General features: G+C 48.0%; 1 protein-coding gene across 7 annotated transcripts in view; it reads left to right on the forward strand.

Moving 5' to 3' along the window:
* Positions 1–13530, forward strand: part of Ciita (class II major histocompatibility complex transactivator) — a 50233-nt gene that overhangs the window by 28505 nt on the left and 8198 nt on the right. For all 7 annotated transcript variants that reach the window (XM_051181406.1, XM_051181407.1, XM_051181408.1 and 4 more), the window contains exons 10-15: positions 441–509; positions 2691–4323; positions 5115–5273; positions 6395–6466; positions 12005–12085; positions 12688–12780. In XM_051181406.1, coding sequence (XP_051037363.1) covers positions 441–509; positions 2691–4323; positions 5115–5273; positions 6395–6466; positions 12005–12085; positions 12688–12780 — 2107 coding nt within the window. The remainder of the gene's footprint in view (positions 1–440; positions 510–2690; positions 4324–5114; positions 5274–6394; positions 6467–12004; positions 12086–12687; positions 12781–13530) is intronic.

The following is a 13530-nucleotide window of genomic DNA, read 5'->3' on the forward strand; positions in this document are numbered from 1 at the left end:
CCCGGCATGCTTGGGCCTTCTGTAGCTGGAAGCTTGCATCCCGTGTTTTTAATTTTGTTTTTTTTTTTGTTTTTGTTTTTGTTTGTTTGGAGACAGGGTCTTGCTGTATAGCCTCAGCTGGCCTGCAACTCAATCCGTGCCTATTAGATTGACTGTGAACTTTCAAAAATCCCCCTACCTCACCCCACCCCACCCTGGGCTGGGATTATAGATACTACAATGCCTGGCATGTTGCAATCTTTAAAACACTGCTTAAAAGATGTTTGTTTTTAAATACAGCTGGCTAAAATAAAGACCTCATATACAGTTTTGAGCTGCCTTCTTGCAACCTGGCCTTGGAGGCTCAGGCATGTGGCTCTGTCCTCTTGGTGCCTCCAATACTGACAGGAGACCTTGGGGACCCTCGAGACTCTAATTGACTTTTACTTTTCTATCCTCAGAGGACACAACATCCCCCTCCCCATGCCAAGAGGGTTCCGAGTCTTCCATCAAGCTCCCAAAATGGCCAGGTGAGCGACTGGAGCCCCTATGTCCTGGAGACCTGAAATGAAAGTTAAAATAGCACTTCATTCATTCAATGCTTTGTCAGCCCCTTGGCAGCTCACTTGCTCATTCATTCATTGTTTACTCACTAATTTATCACCCAGTTGATTTCCCCACTGGTGCAACATCTATTCGGCCACTCGAGCAATAGTACACAGGACGTAAGTCCCTGTTCCGGGGAGTCACCTGTGGGAACTGATCTCGAATTTGCAAGGGAGAGGATGAAAGACAGGAGAGTGAGTGGGTAGATTAAGGAAGTGTGGAGCAGTAGAAGAGAGGATATCAGGGGAAATGAGAGGAAGCTCAGCCACTGGATGTTCCTTCCAAGTGCTCTCCCAAGCTTTGCATTAACGCCTTCCCAGCCCCAGTTATCACCTCCATTTCACAGATGAACTAGCCTGAAGCATAGCAGGGCATGCAGATGTTCATGGCCACACAAATGGAGCAGCCAGGGTTTGAACTCAGACATATGGGCTCCCAAGTCTCAACTCCTTTTGTTGCTGTTGATGTTGTTTGATACAGAGTCTCACTATATAGCTCATATCCTTGAAATGACTGTAACTCATGCTGGGCTCAGAGTCACATTCCTACTGTCTCAGCCTCTCCATCACTAAGATTATAGTGTGTAATACCATGTCCACTGCCTTCATCTCCCTCCCTCTCTCCCTTGCTTTCCTTCTTTCTTCCTCTTCCTTCGTTCCTTCTCTCCCTCCCTCCCTCTCTCCCTCCCTCCCTCCCTCTCTCCCTCCCTCCCTCCCTCCTTCCTTTCTTTCTTCCTAAATGGCTGTGTAGCTGAGGAAAACATTGAACTTCTGACCTTCCTACCTCTACCTACCAATCCCTGGGATTATAGGCATGTACTATCACATTCCTGGTTTTGAAACCCAGGGTTTCACACTCACAAGGCAAGCACCCTACCAACAGCTAAGACCTTACCACTACAAGGTCTTTTCAAGAGCCTTAAATTACATTATTTATTCAGTGTGTGTGTGCATACGTGTGCATGTGTTTGCGCATAGTACACATGACAGAGGGCATGTTGCAGGAGTCTGTTTTCTCCTTCTACCACGAGGGCCCAGGGATGGAGCTCAGGTTTATAGGTTTAGCAGGAAGTAATGGCCCACTGAGCCATTTTATCAACTTTTTAAAACTTAATTTAAACTAGCATATATTTATTGTCAAAATGATGGGGTTCATTGTGACAATTTCATACATATATAATGTTTTGTTCTTATTCACACCCCTTATCATCTATTGCTCTGTTTCCCCTTGCCCAATGGTCTCCTTTCTTCCACTAAATACTCTTACTTCTATTTTCATTCTCTCTCTCTCTCTATATATATATATATATATATATGTGTGTGTGTGTGTGTATGTGTATATATATACATATATGTGTGTATATGTACATATATATCATATCTAGATATATGTATCTGTCTGTGTGTGTGCTTTCAAGCCCCACATACAAAAGGAAACATGTGATATATATCTTTCTGAGCCTGGCTCATCTCACTTAACATGATGAGTCCACAAACAACCAACTCCCCTTCCAAACCCCACAGGGACGAGTGGCCCAGCATAGTGAGTGACTGAAGGGGCTGAGAAGCAGCTCCATGGCAGAGCATGTGCCCCAACAAGCTTGACACTCTGGGTTTCATCCACAGTAAACACCCCCGTACACACACACACCACAGAGTAGCCAGATATAGTTGAATTTGAGGTCTACCTGGCCAACAAAGTAAGATTCTGAATCAAAAAGCTACAAAAAAAAAAAAAAAAAAAAAAAAAAAAGGGTTGGTAATGGAGCTCAGCTGGTGGATTTCTCGCTTAGCATGAATGGAGCTCTGGGTTCAACTCCCAGGACCACAGCACTCAGAAGGTGGACATAAGAAGTTCAAGGTCATCCTCGGCTACTTAGTAAGTTCAAGGGCAGTCTGATATGAGCCTCCATCACAACTAAATAGTTTAAAGGCAGAAATGAATGGATAAAGGAGAAAAATTAGTGGATGTGGATGAATGAATGAGCTAGCTGGTGGCTAGGAACTGTGAGCAGGAGATGGGACACTGAGGGGGACTCTGGCCACCCTCCCCTTCCCCAACCCCTACCCTGCTAACATACTCGGGTTCATCCTTGTCTGCTGTAGAGTCTGTGGAGCGGTTCCAGCACTCTCTGAAGGACAAGTACCTGGTGGAGCCAGAGAACTTGAGCTGTCCCCTGGTAGCCGTGGAGCTGGTGCGGGGCAGGTTGGAGAGAGGTAGCAACAAGAGCCAGGAAAGAGAGCTAGCCACTCCAGATTGGACAGAGCGCCAGCTAGCCCATGGTGGCCTGGCTGAGGTGCTTCAGGCTGTTGTCGATCGCCGGCGGCTGCGAGAGACACAGGTGGTTGCTGTGCTGGGCAAGGCCGGCCAAGGCAAGAGCCACTGGGCCCAGATGGTGAGTCAGGCCTGGGCCCGTGGCCAGTTGCCACAATATGACTTTGTCTTCTATGTCCCTTGTCACTGCTTGTATCATCCAGGGGACACCTTCCACCTGCAGGATCTGCTCTGTCCCCCAAGCCTGCAGCCACTGGTCATGGATGACGAGGTTTTAGGTCACATTGTGAGGCAACCACACCGGGTCCTGCTTATTCTAGATGCTTTTGAGGAGCTGGAGGCCCAAGATGGCCTCCTGCATGGACCTCTGCCCCCAGAGCCCTGCTCCTTCCGGGGACTGCTAGCGGGGCTTTTCCAGCGGAAGCTGCTGCGTGGCTGTACCCTGCTCCTCACAGCCCGTCCCCGGGGCCGCCTGACTCAGAGCCTGAGCAAGGCAGATGCTATCTTTGAGGTGCCCAGTTTCTCTACTAAACAGGCCCAGACTTACATGAGACATTACTTTGAAAACTCAGGGACAACAGGGGACAAAGACAAGGCCCTGGGACTCCTGGAAGGTCAACCTTTTCTCCTCACCCATAGTCACAGCCCTGCTCTGTGCAGGGCCGTGTGCCAGCTCTCCAAGGCCCTGCTAGAACAGGGCACAGAGACCCAGCTGCCTTGTACACTTACAGGACTCTATGTCGGTCTGCTAGGCCCTGCAATCCAAGACAGTCCTCCGGGGGCCTTAGCTGAGCTGGCCAAGCTGGCCTGGGAGCTGGGCCGTAAACACCAAAGCACCTTGCAAGAGACTAAGTTACTATCAGTTGAGGTGAAGACTTGGGCAGTGACCCAAGGCTTGGTGCAGCCCACCCTGGGCACCACAGAGACCCAGCTGGCCTTCTCCAGTTTTCTGCTACAGTGTTTCCTGGGTGCTGTGTGGCTGGCTCAGTGTAATGAAATCAGAGACAAGGAGCTGCCACAGTATCTGGCCTTGACACCAAGAAAGAAGAGACCCTATGACAACTGGCTGGAGGGTGTACCACGCTTTCTGACTGGATTGGTTTTCCAGCCTCAAGCCCACTGCCTGGGAGCTGTGGTGGAGCCTGCAGTGGCAGACAGAAAACGGAAGGTTCTTACCAGGTACCTGAAGCGCCTGCAGCTGCAGTCGCTGCGGGCTGGGCGACTGCTGGAGCTGCTGCATTGTGCCCATGAGACACAGGAACCTGGGATTTGGGAGCATGTGGCCCACCAGCTCCCGGGGCACCTCTCCTTCCTGGGCACCCGGCTCACACCACCAGATGTGCACATGCTGGGCAGGGCCCTGCAGACGGCAAGCCAGGACTTCTCCCTAGACCTTCGTCAGACTGGCATTGAGCCCTCTGGACTGGGGAACCTCGTGGGACTCAGCTGTGTCACCAGTTTCAGGTGTGAGCAGGAGATAGGGCAGGTGTGGACTATAGCTCTGGGGACCCCTGTTCCACAAGCACAACATCAGGGGGACAGAACAGTCCCTTCCAATTTTAAGATGATAATACTGAGGGTCAGAGAAGGTAATTGTTGCCACTAGCCACGAAGCCTGTAGGGGGAAGAGTGTCAATCTTCTAACCAATGTTTGAATACCTGCCATGTACCAGGCACTGGAACACATCTAGAATCTCAGTCTAGTCCAGATTGTTTCTGTCCTTCAGTTGCCACCGTTTTCTCATGGTTGAAAACATGGACCCCCTCTGTGTCTCTCTGCCCCCAGTCTTCTCTTTCTCACTGCTGTTTGTACTCAGGCAGTAGCACGACCTTCCCAGGCATGAATGAGCTCAGGCTTCAGTGGCGCTTGCAACCCTGGAAGGACACACTATAGTACTCAGGATGGGGTCTAAATTCATTCTTTGACTCATTCAAGTCCATTTTTCAGTTTGCTTGAGCATTTCAGGGATCTCTAGATAAACTTCCTCCCACATTCCTGCTAAACAGATTTTTGTCAAGTTAGAAGGTCTACCACAGGTGTGCCCAGAATTTAGCACTGAACTTCCTGGCAGCCAGACAAAAATTGTGCCTTTTCAAGAAAGATAAAACAATAAAGGCAGATGAGGTTCTGGGAGGTGGAGATCAAGCTGAGAAAGGGAAGGCTCTGAGAAGGTGGGAGGTCCCTTCCTGGAGCCACACCCCCATTGCTAACTAGCCTGGCAACTGTGCCTGAGTCTGAGGCCCTTCCTCCACAGGGCTGCCTTGAGTGACACAATGGTGCTATGGGAGTCCCTACGACAGCAGGGAGAGCCCCAGTTACTCCAGGCAGCAGAGGAGAAGTTCACCATTGAGCCATTCAAGGCCAAGTCCCCAAAGGACGTGGAAGACCTGGACCGCCTCGTTCAGACACAGAGGTGAGGAGGTGAGGGTTAGGAGGTGGCTCTGTCTGTCACATGCATGTCCTGTCCACAGAGCTGTCCAGTGTCCCTGCTCTCCACATGGCCACCCAGGCCCTCTGCTGCAGTTCCACCCAGGCAAGGACCCTGATTTTGCCCTTTGCTCCATTCCAAGCCTGACACCCTGTACCAGGTCCTTCACTAAAGACATCACCAGCCTGGGATTAACAAGGATCTCTTCAGCATCTGCCAGCTGAAGGGATCTGAGCAGCCCCTCAGGCAGCCCAGACCCATAACAGAGCCAAGGTGCAGAGGACAAAGAGTTGTTGCTGAGTACTGCTCTCTCTCTCCCTCCCTCCCCCTGTCCTTTCCCTTCCCCCTCTCTGGACATCACACATGCTATCCAAGTACTCTACCACTGAGCTACATCCCATATTTAGTTTTTACTTAGAGACAGGGTTTTACTAAGTTGTTTACTAAGCTGGCCTCGGATTGTATATGAAGTTGAAGCTGGCCTCCCATTTTTCATCCTCTTCCTTCATCCACTCAAATAGCTGGTAAAATAAGCTTATGCCACTCTGCCTGGCCCTAAAGTTGTTCTTTTTAATATTATTATTATTTATTTACATATACATGTGTGTATGTCTGCATGTGTGCATGTATCTGAGGTTAAGGCCATCCCCTGGAGCCAGGGTTACAATCAATTGTAAGCTGCCTGATGTGCTGGGAATTGAACTCTGGTCTTCTGCAATAACAGTACATGTTCTTAACCTCTGAGCTATCTCTCCAGCCCCCTGCCCCACTAAGGTTGTTCTTTTTTAAAGTGTTTTATTTTTTATTATATATGTTTATGTGTGTCTGAGTGCAGTGCCTGTGGAGGCCAGAAGAGATCAATGACCTCTCCCCCCCCCACACACACACACCCAGAGCTGGAATTTCAGGCAGTTAGGAACCAAGAGCAGAACAAACTCAACCACTAAGCTATCTCCCCACCCCCCAAAAACTTGTTTTTGTTTTTTTGTTTTTGTTTTTGTTTCCCAGTGGAGGGTCAACAACAGCTCCCAAGGAAGACAGCCCTGGGGGTGAAATGCGGACACTGGGGTTTACCTACACCTCTTACCCAAGCCCTTTCTCTGTAGGCTAAGAAACCCCTCGGAGGATGCAGCTCTGGATCTTCCTGCCATCCAGGACCTTAAGAAGTTAGAGTTTGCGTAAGTGAGGGGAGGGCGATTGCCTCAGTGACCCAAGGTTGTTTCTGGCTTCTTATCTGACCTTGAGCCAAGAGGCATGGTGAGCAGGAAGGGAAAACTGGATGATTCCTGCTCTCTCACTTACCACTGAGAAAACAGCTTCCACTTGCTGGGTGTGACCTGTCCGGGTGAAAGTAGGAGATGCTCAAAACAGCAGAGAACTGGCCCATTTTCAGGACAACACACACACACCCTCACACGCTCACATACTTATGTGTACACATATAACACATACTTGTACACACATACCTTACACACACACGTAGTCACATACACACATATAATACACTCACTTGCACACACTCATGCCTTACACATATACTCACACATACACACATATAACACACACTCACATGTACACTCAGACACACATACATGCAAAACATACACACACACACACACACACACATGAACACTTACACAGTAGCTCATGCTTATTCACTCATCAAAAAGCGCTTTGAGGAGCAGAGACTCCATGATGAACATGTCCCAGCAAGTTCCCTTGCAGGGTGGGCTGGGGACTTCCTGGAGAAGGTGACATCATCACAGAAACTTGAGAAATTGGGAATGAGCTTACAGGGATGGCAAGGATATCTTGAAGGATGTGTGCAACATGGAGTCAAGAGCCTAGTGTGCCCCAGATGACCATGACCTCACACAGAAGGGTGTCCCCAGGTGTCCTTTTCCTGCTGAGCTAGGAATTGCACCCTGCTCCTGTACCTGGGCTGATCACTCCCCTGGCCACATGGACTCCTCCAGGGGAATGCACAGCCTGGCCACTGCCCTCTGAACTCAGATGTCCTTACCACCTGCAGGGACAGGGCCCAGCCTGAGTGCTGAATGCTGAGTGCTGAGTGCTGTAGACTTACTAGGTTCCCTGTCTTATGCATGCTTAGACTGAATCCTGCCTCATACTTGCTTCTCTGGATCTTCCCTTAGTTAGAAGGATCCTTCTTGAGAAATTTGGGTATGTAATTCCAGCGAGTTAGGGTCCAGCTTGCCTAGGACTGGTCTGGTTGGGCACTGAGAGTTTTGCATACTTAGGAACCACTCCTTAGGAAACTGGGACAGTTGGTCCCCCAGCCTATACAGCCAGGCCTGGGCATTACCTTCCTGAGCAGTGCCACCAAGGTAGGAGGAACAGATGATAGGACACCGTAGGTTCTGTGGAATCTTAGGTATCTGGGTTATGATGGGGAGCTGTCCCCCAGAACATGGGCTATGAAGAGCCCTGGATATTGATTTAGGTCCGGCTGCCTAAACAGCTCTTCCCCACAATGCTGGGGATGGAGCCTGGGGCCTTGTACATACTAGACAAGCACTCTGCCATTAAGCTATATACCCCAAATCACTTTTTGCTTGTTTGTTTTACTTACTTATTTATTTATTTGTTATAGAGAGTTTCATGTATTCCAACTTGCTATATAGCCAAGCCAAGATGTATAACCTTGACCTTCTAAGCCTCCTGCCTTTACCTCCCAAATGCTGGGGTTATAGGCACACTCCAACACACAAACTTACGCAGCACAAAGAATAGAACCCAGGGCTTTTGTGTGTGCTAGACAAGCACTCTACCAATTCAGCTACATTCCCAGCCCATGTGTTTCTTATTTTGAAAAGAGGTTTTAATATTTAGCCCAGTCTAGCCTTGAACTTTTGCTCCCCTTTGCCTCAGCCCCGACAAGCATCCAGGATTTAATGACAATTTCCAACTGCAAAGCATTTTCACTCTGTTATCTAAGATATCAGGAGGAAGACACCAATGTCATCTCTCATTTACAAATGGGCATAATGAGATCTGAGAAATGGAGTGGTTTCTTCAAAGTCGTAAGCACCAGGTTAGCCTGCCTAGCTGACTAACAAGCTCTGTCAGTGTTTGGTCCTGTTAGAGAAGAGATCTGTCTAACCAGGTCTGGCAGCCCATGCCTGTAATGCTAGCTAGCCCCTGATAAGCTAAGGAGGGAAGATAACAAGTCCAAAGCCACTCAGGACTACACAGGAAAACCTTGTCTCAAAGATCCTCCGTGCCTTTTACATAAAGTCCCCCTCATGGGAATTGTTGCCCAGGAAGACAGACAAATTTGGAAACTGGAGCTAGGTGATGTTAGTGATTTGCCTACTGACAACCCACTTGCTGCCAGCTCCTCTGTACCCCACAGATAACCAAGTCCCTCTTGTTTTCAATAGGACATAAGATGCCAAATTTGTATAGAGGTAAAAATATTGCTGAAAAGAGGAAATGTCTGAAGACAGCCACGGGTGCTTTCTGGCTTTGAATTATTTTCAGCTTAAAAAGCCCCTCCCTGGAGGTCGGAACTGCGCTCTGGGTACCAGAGGCTGCAGAGTGGAACAGAGTAGAGCCAGACAACAGCCACCTACAGTCTGGAAGCCCTGAGACAGTTCTGAGGAAGAAAGGAAGGAAACAAAGGACTATTTTGGGCATCTAGTGCAACCACCTCCACATTCCCCACCCTGCAGGCCTCTTTAGCTGCCTGATCAGTCCAGATGAAAGCCCCCACATGTATGTGAGCTGAGGCTGGAGACATGGATCTCAGTTGCCAGCATACTTCCTAGCATACATAAAGCCCAGTCCAGTCCCCAGCTTGACCTACATGGCCTGATAGCGCTTGCTTGCTGTCCCCTCTGAAAGTACAAGCAGGAGAACCAGGGGCTTAAGGTCATCTTACTCAGCAAGTTGGAGGCCTAGGCTAGCAAGCTTATCAAAATAAAATAAAGTAAAATTAAATTAAATTTAAAAAGGCCCAGGTTCATCATCACCTCATCACCCCTTCTCCCTTATGTCCTTTCCATTTCGCCCTCAGTCCCTTCCTATCCTGTGCAACTTCTTCTGCCTTTCAGGCAGGATCTAAATGAGATCCAGTCCTAGGCCTTTGCTGTGGCTCGGCTCTGCCCTGAATGTTCTTCCTGACACAGCAGATCCACCCTGACCCTCACTTCCCTCTATTCATCTTCTTTTTAAAACTTACATTGTTTGTTTGCTTATATATTTAGGTATATGTGTGTCCATGCTTACCATGGTGTGCCTGTGCAGGCCAGAGGACACTTTGGAAGAGTTGGTTCTCTCTATCATGTCAGTCTTAGGGATCAAATTCAGGTTGCCTGCCTGAGTGCAGACTTCTTGACCCACTGACTGTGTATCTTAGGGTTCTGAAGCCCTTCCTGAACTTCCTCACCATGAGTTTGCCTGTAGCATTTCTTCTCTCTCAGTCCAGACCATGAGCTAATGGTTTCGATTATCTGTCTTTTCTCAATGCCAGCTCTATGAAAGTGGGAACTTCTGTGTGCTCAGGGCTTTCTTGCTTTACTCTGGTACCTGGCAGACAAGCAGTGAGATGGGGTGATGAAGAATGGAGTGATGATCATCTTTCTCTTTCTGACTGCCTCCTGCAATCAGGGCTAAGTACTGAAGGACCCAAGATCCAGAGGGGAAGGAAGGGATCACTAGGGCCCCCAGCACAAGGCTGAGCCCAGCTCTGATCTCTGGCCTTTCTCTAAAAGCTTGAGGTCACTGAGTCTGGGTCACAGACATGGAGGACATTCCAGAATGAATTTAAGTTAATCATGTATAGTAGTATTTTGATTTTCACTAACTATGTTCATTTAAACAAACAAATCTAAAGTGGTAGTGAACCTGTCACCTTAGTACTAAGGTACTCAGGGAGCTGAGGCAGGAGGTTGATGAGTTCAAAGCTAGCCTGGGCTTGAGGCAGAGAGAGAGAGCCTTATAAAGAATCATAAAATCCCCTATTGGTGTTGCCATAATTTTATCAAGCAATAGCTATTTCAAAAGAATTCACGCCAATGACACAAACGAGCTGGGCTCACACATCAGGAGGAAAAAAACCATTTCCTGCAGTGTCTTGATCCTTACATGTGTACCGTGACAGGAGCGTGCATGCATGTAATGGATAAATAAGCAAGCAGCCAGTTAATTAATTAACTAAACAAATATAGGTTCAGGGACTAGGGAGGCAGCTCAGAGGTTAAGAGTGCTTACTGCTTTTTCAGGGATCCAGTTCAGTTCCCACATCGTGTGCTCACCACAGGCTGTAACTCCAGCTCCAGTGACTCCAAAGTGTCCTGGCTGCTACAGCCACCTGCCCCCACTACACATATGTGACATGGAGTACACAGACCTTCACACCTACATACAAATAAATTCAGAGGTTCAAAAACTGCAATTTCAGGCTAAAATTCACTTTAATTTATATTTTTATAAATTTAGCTAAATTCTAGAATAAAGTCCTTTATACTAGATATATTTAGTCACTTTTTAGAAACCAAACCATGATCACTGTGCTGTCCTTATCTAATTGGTTCCCTTGAAATCTATTCAATCAGCTGTGTGAACTTGTGTGAGTTCCCTAACCTCTCTGTGCCTTCCTAATCTGTAAAGTGGAAGTAAGAAGACCCTCAGTTCGGAGCTGAGACAACAGGCTTAGCATGTGCCTAGTGCTGCCCAAGTGGTTCTCTCTTTCCGTTCTTGTGCTCTCTCTTTCTGAGACAGTGTCAAGCCCGCCTCACTTTCTCCTTAGCCAAGGAGCCTCCTGCCTCCATCTCCTAAGTAAGAACTCCACCAACTGGACTGTCTCCCCAGCCCCCACCTAATGGTTTTTGTGTTATTAAAAAGCAAAGAAATGGTCTGGAGAGACAGAGCTCAGTGATAAGATGCTTGCCTCACAAGTAGGAGGGCCTGAGTTTGGGTCCCCAGAAAAGCCTAGTGTGACAGCATGGGTCCTAGCACCATGGGAGAGAAGAATTTCCCAGTGTGCCGAATCAGGAAGTTGTTAAGTTTGGTGAGACCCTGTCTCAAAAAAAAAAAAAAAAAAAAAAAAAAAAAAAAAAAAAACAAAAACAAAGAAATTGCAAAATTGCATAAGAAGACGATAACCCTGACCTCTGACTTCTACATCTATGTACACGAACAAAGACACACACACAGGCACACACACACACACACACACACACACACACACACACACACACGGTATGGGTGGGACATAGATATTTAAAAATGTAAAAACAAGCAGGGCAGTGGTGCAGTGGTGGAGCACACCTTTAATCCCAGCAGAAGCAGGCAGATCTTTGAGTTCGAGGCCAGCCTGATCTACAGGGCAGCCAGGGCCACACAGAGAAACTCTGTCTCAAAAATATGTATGTGTATGTGTATGTGTATGTATATATATATATATGCATAGATACTTATGTATTGCAAAGACGGGTAATCTGGGAATAGACCTTGGCAGGCGTTGGGGAGAACATTACAGGGAAAGGTGAGTGTGTGTGGGCATTGGCAAGAATAAGAACTGGCTTGCTGCCAAAAGTGGAAGGGGAGTCCCAGCAGGTGCCTCGGTGGTCCTAAGTGGGGACACTGGAGCCCAGCTGGTAGAATAAGAAGCTGGGGAAGCAGAGGAGGGGCTTTCGGCCTGCACCCCACCGTGGCTGTTTCAGTATCTGACCTCTGCCATTGCTTCCTAGGTTGGGTCCGGTCCTGGGCCCCCAGGCTTTCCCCACACTGGTAAAGATCCTTCCGGAATTCTCGTCCCTGCAGCACCTAGAGTGAGTTACATACCCTGGGCCTCTCTCACCCCGCTCTCTGACAAGCCCTGGGCTCTCCTAACCCCATGCTTTGACAAGCCCAGACTTTTGTCTCCAGGTCACATGGGGAGTATTTCTCCTTGTTTCTTTTCCCCTCTGCTCCCCACTACTTTCTTCATGGGGGAACCATGTGGGGCACAAATGACCTCATTATGGGACTTGTGACCCCTAGTACAGGAAAGGGACAGAGGTCGGGAATCCCCAGGTTAAAAAAAAAGTTTGGAGTTCTTTTGCAAACTTTGAAATTCTTTTCCCCCACACAACCCCCTTCACTGCTCTTAGCAACCCCAAAAAGGGCAGCCAGGTGGGAGCAGGAAGTTGCTCAATAGTTAAGGTTCCAAAAGGTTAGGGTAGCTGACAAGTTCAAGGAACTCCTACAAAGACAAGCTGAGGTTCTAGTCCATGGTACTAGTCATGTCCCTGTCCAGCTGAAGGGCGCCCCCAGGTGGTGCAGGCCAGATCCCATAAAGTGAAGCTGGTGTGGTGTACTAGAGAGGACCAGGGCTGGAGGTTGTTGATCTGGGACCTGAGGGCCAATGACCACCATTTGATCCCACCTGCAGCCTGGACTCACTTAGTGAGAACAAGATCGGGGATGAGGGTGTGTTGAAGCTCTCAGCAACCTTTCCTCAGCTCAAGGTCCTGGAAACACTAAAGTGAGTACAATGGGCTTGCCTTCCCCTTCAGTATTCATCTTCTGCCCTCTACCCTGCCATTCACTCATTCTGTTCTGAGTCATTATTCATCCAATGATTATCCATGTAATCTTCTTCTGTGTGTGTGTGTGTGTGTGTGTGTGTGTGTGTGTGTGTGTGTTGTGTCCAGGGACCATCTCAGCAACACCACCCATGTCTTTTAAGACAGGGTCTCTCTGGCTTGGAACTTACCAGTTATGCCAGAGTTCCAAGTCTCCTCCTCACTCATGCTGGGATTACAAGCATGCACCATAATGCCTAGATTTCTATGCGGGTTCTGGAGGTCCTGCATGTCTTCATGCTTTCCAGACAAACACTTTACTGAGCTGTTTCTCCAGTCCTCATTTATTGAATTAGTGAACCAAGACTTAAAGAACCCTTGATATCACAGACAACAGTGGAAAAAAGGTCCTGCTCCCAGACCTCAGACATCTTCACACACAGTAAACCAGAAGCAAATAAATAAATAGATCATAATTATATTACAGTAAGCTGAGACAGTATGCTAACCATGAGTTTAAGGCCAGTCTAGAGGAAGTGGGGGAAGGCTGTCAGGGTGGCTTAGCCAGTGAACAGTCTGAGGTCCATCCTCAGGACCCACACAGTAGAAGAAAAAAATACTGACTCCTGCACATTGTTCTCTGATCCACACACACACTACAAAAGAGAAAGATGAAAATGTATTAAAATAAAACACACTGTAGTAAAAGT

Source organism: Phodopus roborovskii, unplaced genomic scaffold, assembly GCF_943737965.1.
Source record: "Phodopus roborovskii unplaced genomic scaffold, PHOROB, whole genome shotgun sequence".
Lineage (NCBI taxonomy): Eukaryota > Metazoa > Chordata > Mammalia > Rodentia > Cricetidae > Phodopus > Phodopus roborovskii.